This window comes from Bos javanicus, chromosome 2 (assembly GCF_032452875.1).
Source record: "Bos javanicus breed banteng chromosome 2, ARS-OSU_banteng_1.0, whole genome shotgun sequence".
Lineage (NCBI taxonomy): Eukaryota > Metazoa > Chordata > Mammalia > Artiodactyla > Bovidae > Bos > Bos javanicus.
The window spans coordinates 84,763,722-84,783,623 of NC_083869.1; the positions used below are offsets into that span (position 1 = coordinate 84,763,722).

Here is a 19,902-nt window from a genome sequence, read left to right on the forward strand (position 1 = left end):
AGTAGTGATCTGTGAGACATAAATAGGATTCCATACAAACAGAGACTGCAGGTTTGGTAAAGCACAGTATTGGGCAGACAGATTTCCTTTTAATTGCAAAACTTTTAGAACCATAAATATGTTAACGACAACTCCTGTGTTCAGGAACCAGAAAAAGACAATACATATATAGCACCTATTTCACCCACTTATTTAGCCACAAGACCCTTTTTTCTTAGCAAATCCATTTCTTCCCCTACATGGCAAACTAAACTCTTCCTCTTGGTCTGATGGAGTCAGTCTGCCACTGTAGTCTCAAGTAAAGTTCTGGTGTCAATGCCATCTCTACCCTATAATGTTCTCTCTGTGACAACCATATAAACTCACAATACCCAAGAAATACACTCTTATAAAACTAAACTTTTAAATGGATCTAATCTCATTTTTCTATTGAGCAAATATCTTCCTAGTTCTCCTAGACCTAGATCATATGTCTCCCATCTGGTGCTTGTCTGCTGCTTCCCTTAAGGTTATTAAATAGTATTCTATCTTTATTATAGAACATACAGCACAATAGTGTGACTATTTTGTTCTTTTACCAGAAGGAGTCTTCCTCCAGGAAAGGGATTTTCCTATTTATTCCTGTACTTTGGCTCAGAGCCAAAGTGTTATTAAAAAGAATGAACAGGTAAATGTTTTTCCTGTGGCATAATAATGATACTCAAATAAAATCTTTTAAAGATAGCCTTACTATTTACATTTTGAACCAAAGAACCACAGAATATGTACTAACCAGCTTTTAATAAAGGAATACAAGTAACTAACAAAATCTTACCACATATCTGTTGCTGTGGTAATGGGATCATAGTTCAGGATTTCTGGAGCTGAAAGATAAAATAAAATTCAAATTCAATACTGACAAATCTAAAGACATGAAAATTACTTTGCAGTAAACTGGATTTAATTTTAAAGAATTACCAATATATCAGTAGAAATTTAGCACAGTATTTATCATCCTGTGATTGGACATTTAGATATACCTAGTGTTGAGAAAATTATATAACCAGATGGTTCAAAAGCACCAATGATATTCTGGGAGTAACCAGTAGCTATGCAGTATTTTTTTTTAAACGATTAAGATTAACCTCAGAAAAAGCAATTATGAAGAAGTAAAAGCTAAAATCTTTTTACAATTTTAGTTTTATGACTCTGTTAGGAATTAGTTTGAGTTATTTTAATAGAATAATTTCAGTTTTTCTTCTCAGGGTAAATAGACTCATATGCATTCAAAAATGACACTATGAACAAACCAGCTTCCTGGAAGTGCTTTAGATTTTCAAACAGATTAAATATCCCTTTTACACTATCTAAAACCTAGTTTCCTAAGCAATTAATTTTCCACTGTCTCCTCCTTTGCCCACCCCCCACCAAAAGAATTTAATGGTACAACATAAATTGTCTATACTTTCTGAGCATTACTATAAATTTCAAATTAGTAGAGTCCAAACTAGTATCTATAGTTGAATAACTTTTTAGTTTCACAGTATGATTTCATAACTTCTCCAAGCATAACAGTCTGGTTAATAAAGCCTGTGAGTCACATATATTGTCAGCCTGCATGCACCACCTGCTACCTTTCACATACTTCTGCGAGCTATATTATCTATAATTACAATCATTATTCTAGGACACTGTAGCCTCTATCAGCATTCAGAAGTTAGTAATTTGCTTTGTTTTTCATTTTGGCAAAGTCAGCTCCCTTGCTGAGTAGCACGTATTCTGTTTACTCGTATCTTTTCAATGCCTGCATAGGGATATCAATATGAGCAACAAGAAAAAAGTGTAAAAAGATTGTTAGTACAAATTAAAATACTTTACCATTTATGCGCTGCTTTACAGGACTTAAAAACATCTTTCATCTCCATGATCTAATTTGTTGATTTAGTACAATATTCCTAGATTATCTACTAATAGATTCTACATAACACCCTTCTTTTTCAAAATCCTCCTTTTACAACTCTCAGCAAAAACCTCACTAGGACAGAAGTAAAAGTGACATCTACCAAACAAAAAGGCTTCAAATGCAGTAACACTGATTCAGTTTTCCCCTTTTTTTATTTTCTTCTGCTTCCTAACTTCCTTTTTACCTGTTTTTCTTTATGTACAAAGCTTTTACACACAAACATTAAACTTTTAACTTATATGTCCAATGTCCTGTAAACTGTGATTGTCTCAATTCATTACAATTCATTTAAATGTGTCAAAACCGAATTTCAATGCACTAAAATCCTTGAACCAAATATATCCTGGAGTTACATGCCTTAAAATAGTTCTATATACGTATCACTTATTAATACATTTCAAAGTGGTATATAAAATAAAGGAAATTCTTACCCAAGTATTCTGGTGTTCCCATGATTTCCCGAAGTTCACATGCATTTCCTATTTTTCGAGACATTCCAAAATCTACAATTTTTATGTCCCCAAGAGGATATATGCTGCTCAATAATATATTCTGGGGCTAATAAAGCACAACAAGAAATGATAAATAATATAAAACAAGAAAAGAATACTAAACTCAAATCAGAGGTAACTTAAGTAGAATTTGTTTAGCTATTAAACATTTATTGAGTCATCCACTAAACATTTACTGAACTACTACTTAGGAGGAGCTATATAGTCAATGACAAATAAAGAAAAAAAATACACTTCAAGAGTATTCTTGGTTTTAATAAAAAAAAGATGGATACACTGATTGATTAACTGATTATGATATACAGAATACTCAGTAGTAAAGACTGCTTAATTCTGCTCATAAGAAAGTCCAAGAAGGCTTTGCAGTAGAGATGATGCTTAAGATGAATCCTGAAGGCTAAACAGAAGCATGCCAGTGAGAAAAGTGGTCTAGGGAATAGCACGAAAGAAGGCATGAACAAATAAAAATACATTTACACCCAGAAAGAGCTAATGGTTCCGTACAGTGGTATGGTTCTGTGTCTGACTATTCCCAGGATTGTACCTGAGATAGAAAGAGGCATGGGAGGGTATATGAAAAGGAGATCATCCAGGAAGGGAAGAGTCCAGTGTTCAAACAATGAGAGACAATTTGATTCAGATTTCAAGGTTCTTGTATGGCTACAGAGGAAGGATAAGGAGAAAGGATAGTAAAACGAGAGGCTGAAGTGGTACCTCAGGGGGAAGGGGCCTGAATGGTCTGGGGTGGCGTGTGGAGAAAGGAAAAGCCAAAAGACTAAAAGCCTCAAGAGAAAGATGAATGAGTATAATGGGAGCAAAGGAGTAAGGACTAGCAGGTTACCTTCAAGAGGTAGCTGAAAATTAAGTATTTCAGAGATAGTTTTATAAGACAAAAAGTCCAAGATGTGGCAATAAAAAGTCCAAGATATGGCAGTAAGAACAGGATGGAGTGACATGACAGTAGCATTAGAACATATGTAATGATGGTTTTTAAAAGCCCAGTGATTAATCTGAGCTGCTCACACATGCAGTCTTCTATCAATCAGTACAGAAGTAAGTCCACGTAGCACATGCACAGTCTAGACAAGCATGACCTGTTGTTTCCTCTCAATACCAGTCTGCAGTTAGTTGTGCAAACAAGAGCAGAGAAGGAACAGAGATGTAGTGGTACTTAAAACGACATTACATTACCTTTAAATCAAGGTGTACAATGTTATTCTGATGTAGGTAATGAACTCCTTCAAGTATTTGTTTAATGAGTCTGATAATGTCATTTTCAGAAACCATTTCAGCCAACTCAGGTAAACACAAATTAAAAATTTCTCCACCTGCAGCACTGAAATAGAATTCAAAGAATAGAAACTTGAAAAATCATTGATCTAAAAATGGCAACTTTTAAATACTATATACTTTTAAGTAAAAGATATGGCCACCTAAACTCTAATCTCTCTATATACACACATTTAATGGGGGGTGGTGGATGGTACTGGGAGGGATTTTTAAGAAATAAAATAAATGACAAGAATGGTTTAAAGTCTGGGTGCTAGTATTTACCTATGAGTTCAGCTCTGCTCTATTTTACTCATTTATTCATTATATATAAACATACCTGTCATCTGTATATAGATAGATATTTTGATTCTCAAGGCAATCATGTGAATCATGGCTATCATTCCCATTTTACAGATAAAGAAATAAGTACAAATAGGTGAAATTAAGTGAGAGGGCAGAATCTGAATCTGTATAATATGGATGAGAATCTACATTCTTAACCAATATCCTGCATTGCAGCTTTACAAAGAATAGTTGGGCCCAGAACCCCAGTTTTTTTCCTTTGTTTATAAGAACTGAAAATCTAAAGAATGCCAACAAATGCATAATGAAAAATTCCTAGATTTAGAATCAAATGATTTAAATTTAAATCGTAAATCTGCTATTTGCCAGCAATATAATTTAGGGTCAATCACTTATTTGAGCTTCCTCATCTGTAAAACAGAGATATAACTGAACTCAACAGATTTTTTTCTAAGGACTAAATCTAAATGAATGAAATAAAAACTGTCAGAAATCATGCAAAAAAATCTAGATGGTTATTAATAAAAACTTATAAGGTATGTTTGGGAATATCTCAAGTAAAACCTACTCTATATGATAAATCAGAAACTCATTTATTTCACAGAACACTATTTCCCCCCTTTGGTTCACTCCTGTATGCACAGCAACAAGAAGAGTGTCTGACACATAGAAGGTACACAGTAAGTGTCTATTGAATGAATGAATAATGGAATAGACAGTCATTCTTCAGAGCAGCTGAAAGTACAATCCATTAGTCTTGGTGACTGTCAAGAGGAAGAAGTATGTCATATATATCTGGAGTCACAAGATGGAAAAAGAATCAGTGGTCACAAATCTGAGTCTCATTGAAAATCATAGGACTGATCCTTCACACTTGCAGGCCATCGGGTCATCTGTACAGAGCATGCCAATTAGAAGCTGCAGGGCTTTGTTGCTTCACACTTTACAGTATTTCAGAGAAATCTGTGGGACAGCTGCTAAGGCACATGTGGTAATGCTTCAATAATGTTTACTTCATATCTCAATGACTTCCAGCCCCCAAAACTCCCAGAAAGTTCCTAAGAAACTAACTTCAAGATCTGACTTCAAGATTTCACAGTAAAGACAATCTGAGTATGAAAAATTTACTTTGCTATAAAACATCTAGTAGTGGCCTTCAAAGTTAGGTACCGGAAGACAACGTTAGAAATTCATTCATCTAAAAAAGAAACTAATCTTTGTGAATAGCTAATATTCAGATTAACATGTGGCCCCTCAGTTTACACATCAATTATCTGTCAAAACCCTGCTCAAGGTCTCCTGAGGGAAGAGGGACTCCACAGGCCAAGCTACTTAGGATACCTCACTTCTTCCCTTTCTGGTTATGTTATTCAGCTTTAATGAAATAAATCTTCTCAAAACAAGTGGTCAAAATATATTCCTGCAAGGACACTACAGATAAAGTTAATAATGCAATCATAAGCAGACAAGAAAATGAAGAGATACTTCAGATTCTCTTAGAATAAGTTATTTGCTAGGCCCTTTATAAGACACATCTGATAAGAAATCAGACAAAATAATTAAAAATTAAAAGAAAATTGTATGGAATATGGATTCCTAGCCACTATTAAAATATGGAAAATACCCAAAACTATGGGAAATGCCAGAGAGATCTAAATTCTTCAGTATACAGCAGTATATGGCAGAATAAAATGCCTAGGTGAAAAATTCATTCTTGAACACTTCATAATTATTTATATACCAACACTGACATTACACTCTCTAAAGTTAATTCAATAGACAGAATCCTCGTTAATTCTAAAATTCAAAATAAAATATAAGAAAACCACTTGAGAAAACATACGTAAAGCACTTCCCAGTGCCTAGACATAAGAGAACAGCAGGCTGCCTGTGGAAGTACCTACTGAAACAAGGCAGCCTGACTGCCATTCAGACTCTGCCTAACCAGTTACCTGAGCTGGGACAAAACATGCTTCTGTTTCTTCTACTGTAACATAGTGATACATAACAAAAAATGACAGCTCGAACTTCACTGGCTTGCTGTAAGAATCAAATCAGGTAAGTCACATAAAGTACTGAGTACAACTGATGTTATAAGGATCAAAGCGGATCACCTGTAGTATTTAATACAGTGTTTGATACACAGTAAATATTCAATAAATATTAGCTATTATTATAATGAGTCAACAAATATTAATTCCAAATCTAGCCAACATCCAGCCTTTCTGAATTTGGGGGCTGCTTGTTAAACTCTGATTATGAAGCCAACTTTAAAAGTCTTTGCTAAATTAAAATTCATTTTTAGAAACACTATTTCATATATATATATAGATATAGATAAATGCACACAACATATTCTTAAGTGGAAAAAAAGGATTATAATACCATACACTTAATAGATCACGATTTTGTTTCCGAAAGTATACATACATAAAAAATAAAATAATTTCAAAATAGAGGAATATGTCATAAAAGTAACCACTGTTTACAAATGATTTCTATTTTCTATACTTTCTAAATCTAACACAATAAATGATGTTACGTTTATACCAGGAAAAGTATCCTAAGGGTTTGTTTGTTTCAGTAACGAGATCAAACAAACCCTGTGACTGTCAGCCAATCACACTGTCTCTACCTCTTCGTTTGACCAGCTGATCAGTGTCTTTTGTAGAACTGCCATTTTTCCCACGAAAGAGGGAAAGCTCTTTACCATAATTTACCATAGCTTTCCAAAGATGAAGCTATGGTAAACAGAAAATGAAGAGGAGTTAAAAGGAGGAGAAGAAGCGATAACACAAGAAGCAGAAGTTAGCAGAAACTGGAAGCATAAATGGAAAGCAGTGAGGAGCAGCAGACTAACAGACCCTTTGTTAAAACAAGGCACCCAGAGCAGTGACTACAGAGAAGAAAAAATTTCTCTGTAATCAGAGAAGCCACTTATATCATTATTGTCTTGAAAGGTAAACTCAGATATATTTCTACCCTTCCTCTCTATTGAAAAGTTTGCCCCTTGAAGGAACTCAACTAAGAAATTCAGAAATTTGGAGTATTTATGTTTTTTTGCTTATGTGCTTGTATATATGTTGTGCATCTGTGAGTGGATATGATAACAGTACTTTAGTACAGTTACACTGTCACATAAATCTATGTACTATATACTACTTATATCTACATTTGTCTTATACAGCTTTCTAAAGCACAGTTTAGAAATTAGTAAGGAAGTCAAGAATATCATTTAAAAAACTCCCATAACACAATAAAGTTAATGTGTAGAAGATTAAAATCAAACTACATGGTTTACCTTTCATTCACGCAAGTTTACCTTTTTATTCTCCTTGGGTAACTTCACTGGATGTGCTTTTCAAATAAATGAATATATAAATTATTTCAATCCTATCTGCCCATCAGACTGTTTTGCAGAAAACTTCTATTTTCTGTGCCACTGGCAACAAAAGTATACTCAATTTCACTATACTCTATAAACATTGTATTGTCATTGTTTACTGAATGCTGTTTAATTCATTTTGGGGTATCTGTGTGAGGCTACACATTATAAGTTTTCTGAAAATATATGAATATATACTATGTTCCTCTAATATTTTATTAACAGGAATCTTTACAAGTTCTTGTTATACTTTTATCATTTTTGTTCTTGACATTTCAAGCAACCTTACCCCCCAATTCAAATAGGTACTATAAACTTTTTTAAAGAGTATACTTTAAATTTTTTAAAGAGTATACTTACTATTCCAATATCAAAATGATTTCACTTGTATTTTCATAGACTTCATGAAGATTAATCACGTGGGGACAAGATTTTGTCAATTCAAGTACTGCAATTTCATGTAGAATCTCTGCTCGACAGTCCTGTCCTCTTCTTCTCTTTTTTAGAAACTTTGCAGCATATTCTTGTCCAGTAGATTTTGATATACATTGTCTAACCACAGCAAATTTTCCTCTGGGGGAAAAGTAAGAACAAAAGTTAGTATAACACAGATACTGTTATAACTTTATCAATCCTTCAAACATGCATGCCATTAGGAATTTACCTTTGCTCTCTTAATCTAATCAAATACTACATGTACTTTTATAAAATTTATAGTATCATCAGACTAAAATACAAATGGCAAATGTAATATAAGACATAATTATATTTATTCTTCACCATCATATTATTAACATGATACATTACCATTGTAGGGAGAGATCTCATTTGCCCACCAACTCCATGCCATACTCTTGATATGAATTATTTTGTTTAAGTATGATAACAATCCTATAGAGTAAATATTATTCTGTCTGGCAGACTCCAGAGAAGATATGTATCTTGGTCTATTTCCCTCTGCTAAAAATTTTAGCTTTCCTTCAAACAAAAAAAATTAAATGCAAAAATGGGTATTCATCTTATTTACTTCTCTTAGTGTAAACATTTTGCCTTTCAACATCACTTTTGACAACCTTTGAAGCTTTCTATCACAATTTGTCAGTTGTTTTACCAGAGTATCTATTAGTATTGCTCAGTAGTCCACAAAGCTTGTAACAGATATCAAAAGTGTACATGTTTTATGGAAAGTATCCAAAGACACTTCATGATTAGCTAAGAAAATTCATGGTTATCAAAAGCTATGTACAAACACATTATTAAAGTCATGTTTATTATTTTAGGAATAAACATGTTTTAGCTCTATCCAATAACAGTGCTCAACATTTCAGCCAATTTTTGAAAGACTCTGGCAAACTTATGTATTCTAAAGTAAAGACTGTGAAAGTCGCTCAGTAGTGTACAACTCTTTGAGACCCCGTGGACTATACACAGGCCATGGAACTCTAGGCCAGAATACTGGAGTGGGTAGCCTTCCCTTCTCCAGGGGATCTTCCCAACCCAGGGATCGAACTCAGGTCTCCCACATTGCAGGCAGATTCTTTACCAGCTGAGCCACAAGAGAAGCCTGTGTATTCTAAGCCTATAGTTTTCCCATCTAGTTTCCCAAAGACTCAAGCTATTCTGAGTCAGATTGTTTTAAGAAACTAATAAAAATTATTGACTGCCTACCCAGAAAATGTACACATGCCTTTAAAAAGAAATTTTTACATAAAGTTCCAGAGGGTTTTTAGATTTCAAAGACTATCCATAAAGTTCCTAAGCCTGGTTCATGGGTTCTAAAATTAAGAACTTCTATCCTAAGGCTCGAATGACTTACTGAATACCAACAAATCAGGTATAAATAAAAACCTATTTTTAATATACTTTGGATTTGGGGTAGAAGTCAGGGACAGAATAAATTGCTTATGCATTTTTAACTTACTATTGTCAAGGGCAGGATGACAAAGATCCCTACTCTTTATATTCTCAATTTCCCCAAAATTGGTGCCAATGAAAAGCACGGACTGGAAATCAAGATGAAAAGGTAAAGCTACTAATGCAAAAAAAAAAAAATTTTAAGAAAGTGGTCATGCTATAATTTGATTCTTTTACATATATCAAAATAAATATCAACTCAGAAAATTTGCATGCATAAAGTTATTTTTTTGATAGAACTTTTCATTTAAGATTTGAGAATGTTTAATTTGTATTTTCTCACCATATGCAAAAGGAATACAAATCAAAGCATTTCAATGAGCTCACAAAAAAACTCAATCAGTCCCTTTGTTTTATATTCAGAGTGTCCATGTTTATAGATTTTATACTGGATAAATTGAGTCAGACTAAGAGTAAATGACTCATGAAAGGTCATATATGGAAATGGACTGCCATGACTTAAATTGCAGGATGTGAAATCCTAGCTTTCTATTCTGACCACTACAAAACAATTCCTTCCTTTAAGATAGTTTTTTTTTTTTTAAAGAAGTAGATTCACTTCTGCCAATTCTTATTTAGATTCAGAAGTGAAAATCTGTCTAAAACAAAAAGGAAATTTTAAGTTTTATGAAGAAATTCACCTTGTAAAACTTAGGAAACAGAAGCTAGTTAGCCAAGAACTCTGTCCATCTGAAATAGTTTATAGTACCAGCTGTAACAATTAAGTTCTGCTGTAATTTTATAATTATATTTACAAGCCAGAATTCTCTCAGAAACAAAGAGCAAAATTAAATAATAACACTTAACTGTTTCAGGTTTTCTCATGAGGCTTACAAGAATAGTACTCATTAATGCAGAGCAAAGATGACCAAACAATATTGGAAATTACTTATTTGTCAATGTTCATCGCTAAGTAAAAGCCCTATGTGGGCAGAAACCCTATCTGTCCTAATTATTAATCATAAAATCTACACTTCACTAACTAACACATAATAGAAACTGAAATATCTGTTGAATGAATGCGAGAGCTATGGACCTAGTGCAGTACCATACATTGTGCTCTTCTGTATACTGTACTTAAAGCATTCACATTTTTAAACCTTCTTTGAGACTCAAAATTTTACACACATATTCATGTATGTGTGTCAATCGCTCAGTTGTGTCTGACACTTTGTGATCCCATGGACTGTAACCCACCAGGCTTCTTTGTCCATGGAATTCTCCAGGCAAGAATACTAGAGTGGGTAGCCATTCTCTTCTCCAGAGGCTCTTTAAATATTTTTACCATAATTATCAGATGACTTAGTGGAAAAAACCAAGTATTTGTTTTCCATTCTAATATGCTAATTGTCATTTAGAAGTATCCAAAATAATAGTTAGGGCTTCCCGGGTGGCACTAGTGGTAAAACATCTGCCTGCCAATGCAGGAGATGTAAGACGTGGGTTCCATCCCTGGGTCAGGAAGATCCCCTGGAGAAGGAAATGGAAACCCGCTCCAGTGTTCTTGCCTGGAGAATCCCATGGCCAGGGAAGCCTGGTGGGCTACACAGTCCATGGTGTTGCACAGAGTCGGACACGACTGAGAGCCTAAGCACACTCATAAAATAATACTTAACACATAATGTCCCTATATGAAATTTAACAGAAACATTTAGGAAATTTTAAAACCTTAACAGTAGTACTTAATGTATAACCTAAAAGGGCAAGGCTAACTAGATTTTCCAGCAGCTAAAAGGTCTGGTTAGTTACTCTTCTACATTCTAGAACAGACAATAAAATGTGAAAGGAGGGGGGAGGGTAAGCCACAAAAGAAGCTGACGTTTATTTCTGCATCTGCCTCACCCTTCTAACCACAAGAAGTCCTATGAAACCTTGATTCAGTTGGGGGAGGGGTGGAAAAAACTTACCCAACATGTTAAAAAACAGGAACAATGCAAACTTTTTTGAGAACAGTCAAAAATTAACTGCTAACTTTTACATATCTTATTCTAATTTAAAGAAAAATTCTACAACATTAAACATCTTAAAACTAATTTAAAAACTGATTTATAAAGATAATTTTGTAATTATCACATGCTAGAATTATTATGTTTATATGTTTCAAAATGTATAAGCCTCAGAAGAAACAAGGTTATGATCCTAATTTTCACTTTGCAAAAGTGTGGGATAATATCAAAATTGGTAAAATATTGAAAGAATTTACAGCAAGTTCATGGCAGATGAAAGGTCATGACTTCAATTTATCAAGGTTTATTAACGAGACATATCAATATTTACCAGGTGACTCATTAGGCCATATCAACTAAAAGAAAAAAGGTCTCTTTCATGAAGTTATTAAAAGATGAAATATTAGGAATCTGAATTTGTTTTCATCAGAGTTTATCATGAGTTTTTGCTCTAAAATGTTATAAACTGAGTCAAGTTTATGATTGTGATTTATGATGGCACCCTATTTACAAAACAATTTCAAATTATTAATATTGTTCCCAAAGTTTATGTTCTCCAAAACCATCAAAGAAAAAAAAATCAGTCTTTCTAGCTCCCACACAGGCTATCTCAATAAAGTTTTGTTGTATTCCGGACTGTAAGATATTAACAATATTGCATCCATTCTAGACTGTTTCATTTTAAGACTGAGGATAAAAAGCTACAAAGTGATCCAGAAGAGGATACATGGATCAAGGAACACTGTCTGGAAATCAGGTCATAAGATGAGCATCTAAGGAAACTGGCAACATTTAGCTACATTCAAATCTCTAAAGAATTTTTACATGGGTATTATATGCAGCTACAAAAGGGGAACTATGTATATTAGGTAGAGATTAGCAGAAAACAGAATTCTGTGTCTAAGTGCCCACAAAATGGAACAGACATATTCTGAGGAAGTGAGTTCCCTATTCCTGAGACGTTCAAATTGAGGCTGGATAAAAAAACTTGTCAGGAAAATTACAGGAAAAATTGCTGCACTGCATAAAAAATTATATTAGAAGGCCACTGACCATTGAAGTTCTTCCAAAGCAAAGACTCTATGACTATTTAATGAGTAATGAGATACAGTCAACTAACTCTTACTCTTTCCTGTATAATGCAAAGAGAAATAATTACAGACTTAGAACTAAACTATTTCTTGAAAATACCCTGAAAGGTTTTAAAAACTATATCTTTTCATAAACCATTAAAAGGCCCAAATATTTTGCACACAAAATTAAATAAATAAATATGCCTGGAATTATGAAATAAATATGCTTTCATATTTAGTTCTTAGTCTAATGACATAGATATTATCACCCTTATTTTGTAAAAGAAAGACTGCTCCCAATATCTGACAAGTGAAAAAGCCAGGACCTGCCTTCATCTTTGACATAAAAGACCACCAAGAACAGAATTACTTGCCATGTTTCAGTCAATTTTTGTTTTCACATTGAGATTATCAAAGACAAAAAATCATCCATACTATTTTTCTGTGCATCCATCAACACAAACATGGGCTTTTACTATTTTAACATAAAAATCAAACTAAAGACAGAAAATGATCACCATCCTCCCTTTGTTAAGCATTTAAATTTAAAGCTCAAAATGCTGAATACATAACAAATTATTTGGTATATCTTTTGTAATTTTCATGTATATTCAAATGGTAGTGTTAAATTTAGATCTCATAATCTCAGGTCACTCCTTGGCCTGAAGGAATTTACACCTTCGTTAAACCAAAACGGATCAGTATCAGTGTAAATAAATACAGGTTTTACTTACAGAACATGCATTGTTTGTCATATGGAATTATACTATCAAATATGAATTAATTCATTTTGTTTAGAAAAGAGGAAGAGAATCCCCACATTTTTTTAGGCTAGCACAATATTCTAAGAATTAGAAAAGCTATTCAAAAAGACTTTATAGCATTCTACTATTTTATAAATATTAACTTGTTTAAGACTCACAACAACCATATAAAATATATATGATTACCTTCATCCCCACTTTTCAGGTGAGGAAACTACAGTACTGAGAGGAACAGTAATTTGAGATCAAATAGCAAATGGCTAACCCCAAATCTGGATGTGACAGTCCACTATGCTAAGCTGCCTCTTCCTTGGACAGACTCCAGTAAGAGCCCTGACTTTCCACCATGGGCTATGAAGTGAGGTACGATATATTATACATGCTCACTAACCCTCCATGGATTTGATTTCCAGGTCACTTAAGACTAGATCCCTATATAGTACCAGCAGAGATGAGGACTTTTCTTTCTAATCATTGCTAAATAATAATCAAGTGAGTTTTATAAAAGGATAGACAAATCCTGTGATTTTAAACACACACACATCAAAAGTTTCCTTACCTTCCCAGTTCTTTAGATGTAAGTGTATAAAAATTATTAAAGTTTTCCACTTTAATTGGAGTTTGAGGAGTGGTAGTTAGCATGCCTGAAATACTTCGGCAATCAAATCTTCTCCTCAACATGATGACTCCCAGATAGGCTTCTTCAGTCACTTATTTTTATCTGCTTAAAAAAAGAGAAGATGCAGGGTATAACTTATATGCAATTAAGGGAAAAAAAAGATGTTATCTCAGAGAGGATATGCGTTATATTGTACAGCTCCAAATATAGCTATAAGGTGCAACCAAAAAAAAAAAAAAGATGGTAGAAGATTTAAAAGCATATTCTACCCTAAAAGAAGAAAAACAAAGACCAGACATATAAATTGGTATCACCTATGGTACCTGAACTAAGTTACTGAATTTCATTTCAGAATAAAACTACTGAAAATGCCTGTAAGACCTACCAAATTCTTTTAAAAAGTTAAAATTGTACTATAATCATTCAATTTCATTTTAAAACTTTGATTATTTAAAGTTGTATCTTCACATAACAAGATAATTTAACACAGAAAAACAATTATTCATTTTAAATTTAATTTTACATGAGCAAACAAATATAGTGGAAAATTCACATGTTGTGAGTTATATTACTGACATCTGAGTCATTAAAAGAAATAGACTTGTTTCATGGGTCTTAGATTCAGAACCCAGCACAGAGCCTGCTATGTATGAAGAGCTGTATAATTTTGTCGGATGAGTGAGCAACTACACATAAAGCCCTATTCTGGAGTTCTAATCTGTATCTGAAGCTCATATTTATCTGGAACTTTTATGATATTTACAAGCATTCAGTTTTAATATTAAAACTACTATTTCACATTAATTGAATTCATATCATAATGACAGACTACAAATTTTTAGATACTTCCTTCTGCTATGCCTATGTAATAGAAGATCCAGTATTATTCTTCTAGCACACTCCTACAAGAATCCCTACGTTTTTTCCTTCTTGTCACATTTTTCCTCCATTTATTTCCTACTTGACATGTTCTATACCTTCCTATATTCAAATGCCACCTATATTCAACTTAGCAAGTGAACAGTGTGATTAGAGGGGAGTGTTTTCAGTTTCCGTATTTCCTTGGTTTTAAGTCGGCATTTTTTTCTCTCAAACTTTGGAAAAACAAAGACCTAACTAGTTTTGAGGTACATCTCTAGTGTTCCAAAATTAGCAGAGTATCATTCTGAAAATAACATTTGGACTGAACCACATCTGAGTCTGAATCCCATTTATCCATCATACCAGTTATGAGGCATTTACCTTTGCTGCTGTTCTGAGGTGAATTATGTCCCTCCCTTTAAAATTCCTACCTTAAAGTCCTAATCCCCTAGTACCTCAGAAAGTGACTGTATTAGGAGAAAGGGCCTTTAAATGGGCAATTAAATTAAAATGAGGCCATTAGGGTGGGCCTTAAAGCAATACGCCAAGTCAAGTATCTTCATTAAAAAAATGTGATTAGGATACAGAAACACAGGGAAAGACCAGATGAAGACACAGGGAGAAGGCCATTCACAAGCCAGAGAAAGGCCACAGAGAAGCCAAGCCTGCTGACACCTTGATCTCAAAATTCTATTCTCCAGAATTGTAAGAAAATTAATTTCAGTTGCTTAAGTCACCCTATCTACAGTATTTTGTTACAGCAGCCTAGCAAAGTAATACAGCTACTTTTAAAAAGAAAGTAGTATTTCAAATGTGTCGGAAGGGATACAAATATAACAAACACTTGGGGGTTTCAATCTTATTATTTTGTTTAAATTAAAAATAAATGATTAATCACAGACAGAGTTGGTCCCTTCTTTTCACCCCGCTAGCCCTGGGTAGGAGAACTTATCATTTCCTTGCCAACATATGCCCCATTCAGACAGTTTTGTGATTTACTTTGCATTTCTCCTGATTACTAGCGAGGAAAGCTGCAATTCTGCTGCCCCTAAAGTATGGATGAATCATAGAATCTATCTTGCAGTGCTCTAAATAATAAAAATTAAAATACAAACTCATGAAGAATGATACTGGTACAGTGCTAGTCGTGAAAGCACATCATGGAGTTCAATAAACAAATCCTGTTAGTACTCTCTGAAAGATCTTCTCCAGTGACAGTCCCTGCCACTGTTGAACAGCTGTACCCTATTTCCATGTACAAAACTCTCACCCCAAGTTAGATTAAACTAGTTCTTAAAATCTGTCTTTTTTATTGTTTTGATGAACTATTTATATACTTTAGTTCTGATGGCACTCAGTTTCACTGTTCACATATTCCTCTCTGAAAAATCAATATGGTTACCAATTTCTATGCTTAGTGTTTTTTTCTTCAGGTCATTCTTGGGCTTTAAAATTTTTTCCCTAAATTTAAAAGTCTATAGATTTGTATGCTTATGATAATATTTATGTTATTAGCATATATACAGAAAGAGGGGATATACCTGTATCAAAGATACAAATTGGCCTACATTCCCAACACTGTTCCATATCAGGCCTTAGGAATCATAAGCACAAGAACACAGCAAATTTACCCATGGAGACAGAGTATAGGCTCTTGATTCTAAGATGTTCACCTCATCTAGATTCTAGAATCTATGATGTTTATCTTATGCTATAATGCATCAGCTAAAAAGCAATCTATTCATAAGAATCTAGTAAAACAGAGATATATTTTATAATTATTTTCTGTTCTCAAGTTTCAAAAGAATCAATATGAATCTTAGATGTTGTCAAAGACATGCTTAATTAAGCATGATTTATAATAGTGGAAAAAAACCAAAAAGCTTTCAGAGTGAATGCATCCGAAAGTTTAACAATAAGGAAATGGTTAAATATACCTAAATAACAGGATATTACATACCTAATAAAAATTGTGCTTTCAAATATTTTAACTCATATAATGAAAAAAGGAAGACAAAACTTTATATATAGTATGTTAATTTCGTTATAAGTATATATGTTTGCTATATATAATTTTCAAATATGTTTTAAATAATATAAAAGCAAATAGATGAAAATACAGGAAACTATGACAATATATTAACAGTGGTTATCCTTGGATTGTGAAATTATGGCAGTATTTATACTCTCCTTTGTTTAAGTTATCTATATCAAGCTAGTATAGACAAAAAACTAACAAATGCCTTTGGCTAAAAAAGATGGCTGTGACTACATGCAGAAATTAACCCACGTGCAACAGTAAAACATATCTCTTTACACATTAAGGGTTTACTTGGCTGAAAGTACATGAGCCATTATTGTTCAGATTTTTTAAGGCCTCAATGTTTTCTCTGCATTTATTTAGAGCAGATGGTGTTCATTATGCAAGTAACAGGTCCATTCTTATGCAAAGACCATACAGGCATTTAGGGTAAATACTAAGCAAGAATCAATACCCTGTTTAATACCACCCAGGAAAAACAATTTTATAAATTCTGAATTAATGTCAAAGTTCTATATAATAAATAATAATTTGTAACCTTATCTTAGATATATGCCTTTACTATTATATTACTTGTGAAAATTCAAATTCACTTCAGGATCCCTCTAAAAAAAAAAATCCAAAGTGTGATATTTAAATACTATACTAACAGGTATTAAGTTTTATAGTACCTACTTAGTTATTAGAAGGAAAATAAAAGCTAGTTTTTTTTAGGACTGGAATAAATCGTGGTAATATAAACATGGCCTAATAATCAAGCTACTTAACAGCATTAACTAATACTAGACATTGGAGTATGCTTAGTCTTTTACCCTAACAAATTTTTTCCCCTCACATGTACTGTTGGTCATCACAATGGATGAATGGCCTATAGATATTTGTATATTTGTATGGCTATAAATGCAGCTGAAAGCAGCACTGGACAATCAGCAGTTTTTAAAACACATGCTGGTATAAAAATCATTTTTTTGAATTGTGTTACATTTCACTCTGGCTCTGAACATGCTGGAAACACAAGCTATGTCCCCGAAAAAAGGAAAGACACATTTCTGAAGGTTAGACTTTAAACTTACTTACAGACTGCTAATACACCTATATTACAAACTGCTTTAGGGATCCATACAGCATGCCATAAGTCATATCTTCATTCTATTTACAGCACTTGCACCAGCTGCCACAGCCTAGATATTTTTCTATTTCCTATCCTTTGGCCAATTTTGTATATAACAGAGCAAGAATGTCACATTTGTCCACCAATCCCTCCACAAACACCATGCTATCCTATACATAAGATTTAATTCTTGAGTACATGAAGGTTATCAGTTAATTTTCTGTCTTGCATCTTCCTAAATTTCTCACCAAATTCTCTTTAACTCCAACAAGCAATCATCGACCTTTTCTTGCATTCTACCATAATTCACAGACCTATAACCGATTCTAAATTACCAATAATCTGTGCTAGTTACTCTGCTGCTGCTACTAAGTCACTTCAGTCGTGTCCAACTCTGTGCAACCCCATAGACGGCAGCCCACTAGGCTCCCCCATCCCTGGGATTCTCTAGGCAAGAACACTGGAGTGGGTTGCCATTTCCTTCTCCAATGCATGAAAGTGAAAAGTGAAAGTGAAGTCGCTCAGTCGTGTCCAACTCTTAGCGACCCCATGGACTGCAGCCTACCAGGCTCCTCTGTCCATGGGATTTTCCAGGCAAGAGTACTGGAGTGGGTTGCCACTGCCTTCTCCAAGGGATCTTTCCAACCCATGGATTGAACTGGTGTCTCCGGCATTGCAGGCAGATTCTTTATCGTCTGAGCCACCAGGGAAGCCCAAATTACCAGTGTATCACTTTAAAGAACTTTACTCCATGCTGCTGCTGCTATGTCGCCTCAGTCGTGTCCGACTCTGTGTGACCCCATAGACGGCAGCCCACCAGGCTCCCCTGTCCCTGGGATTCTCCAGGCAAGAATACTGGAGTGGGTTGCCATTTCCTTTTCCAATGCATGAAAGTGGAAAGTGAAAGTGAAGTCGCTCAGTCGTGTCCGACTCTTAGGGATCCCATGGACTGCAGCCTACCAGGCTCCTCCGTCCATGGGATTTTCCAGGCAAGAGTACTGGAGTGGGGTGCCATTGCCTTGTGCTAAGTTGTTTCAGTCATGTCCCACTCTTTGCAACCAGGCTACAGAAGTAGCCCACCAGGCTCTACTGTCCATAGGATTCTCCAGGCAAGAATACTGGAGAGGGCTGCCATGCCCTCCTCCAGGGAATCTTCCTGACTCGGGAATCGAACTCCTGTTTCTTACATCTCCTGCATTAGCAAGTGGGTTCTTTACCACTAGAGCCACATGGGAAGCCCATAACACTTTATTAGGCTACATTAAAAAAAAAAATCTCAAGGGACTTAGTAGGCAAAATGTGTATGTGTGAGTAGGTACACAATTATAATCAAGCACTAAAAACAGTAAGAGGATAATAGAACAAGGCAAGGTACAATAAAGCTTCCAGTTACACAGTACTGCTAGGAATAATGGAATCTCAAGTTTATTTGCAGAGATTTTTTTCTTCATTAACTCTCATTACAATAATTACAACAAGAATTCAGATGGGATCAGTGAAGGGAGGAAGAGGGAAAATGTTAGGCTTGATCTGGACCTAAGTTTACTAGAAGGGAGAAAGCAAATATGATGTGATCAATAGTAAAACTAAAAAAAAAAAAAAAAAAAAACCACCTTATAAACCTCTAAATAGCTCTATTTAAACATGCTCATCATAATATTCACCTCAAAGTTATCTTATAAAAACATTTCATAAAATCTAACACATCATATGACAATAAATAAAAACATCTAAAAAATAAAATTGTCTGCTTTGATCCCTGCATTAGCTCCCTGGTACCTAGTTCAAGCCCTTACACCAAGACACACAAAACCCTTCATGGCCAGCTTGTATCATTTCCTGCCACACTTGTATGTCATATTTTGCCTCCACATCTCTGTTACATTTTCTGTCTGAACATCCTTTCTACCTTTCCTTAAATGGTTAACTTTTTATTTAATCTTAACTCAACAAAGATTGTCATCTCCCCCAGGAAGCTTTGCCTAAAACTCACAGGTTGTCTTTAATGCCTGTCCTTTATGCTCCAAACAGGAGGACCCTTGACATACCTCTTTACCTCAACATGTAACACGTTAGACTGCAATTACATTTAGTGTCTAAAGGATAGCAACCATTTGCTTTCATGCCTAAACTCCCAGCATGGTGTCTGGCACCTGGTA

General features: G+C 34.2%; 1 protein-coding gene across 4 annotated transcripts in view; it reads right to left on the reverse strand.

Moving 5' to 3' along the window:
- STK17B (serine/threonine kinase 17b) overlaps window positions 1-19,902 on the reverse strand; it is a 30,258-nt gene that overhangs the window by 6,018 nt on the left and 4,338 nt on the right. The window contains exons 1-6 of one of the 4 annotated variants that reach the window (XM_061440768.1): window positions 16,133-16,369; window positions 13,671-13,832; window positions 7,775-7,987; window positions 3,646-3,790; window positions 2,374-2,500; window positions 815-863 (exon numbers count right to left, since the gene is read on the reverse strand). In XM_061440768.1, coding sequence (XP_061296752.1) covers window positions 815-863; window positions 2,374-2,500; window positions 3,646-3,790; window positions 7,775-7,987; window positions 13,671-13,792 — 656 coding nt within the window. In that variant the 5' untranslated portion in view covers window positions 13,793-13,832; window positions 16,133-16,369. Of the gene's footprint in view, window positions 1-814; window positions 864-2,373; window positions 2,501-3,645; window positions 3,791-7,774; window positions 7,988-13,670; window positions 13,836-16,132; window positions 16,370-19,902 lie in introns of those variants that run through there. The other 3 variants (XM_061440758.1, XM_061440737.1, XM_061440747.1) reach the window with 3 other exon arrangements.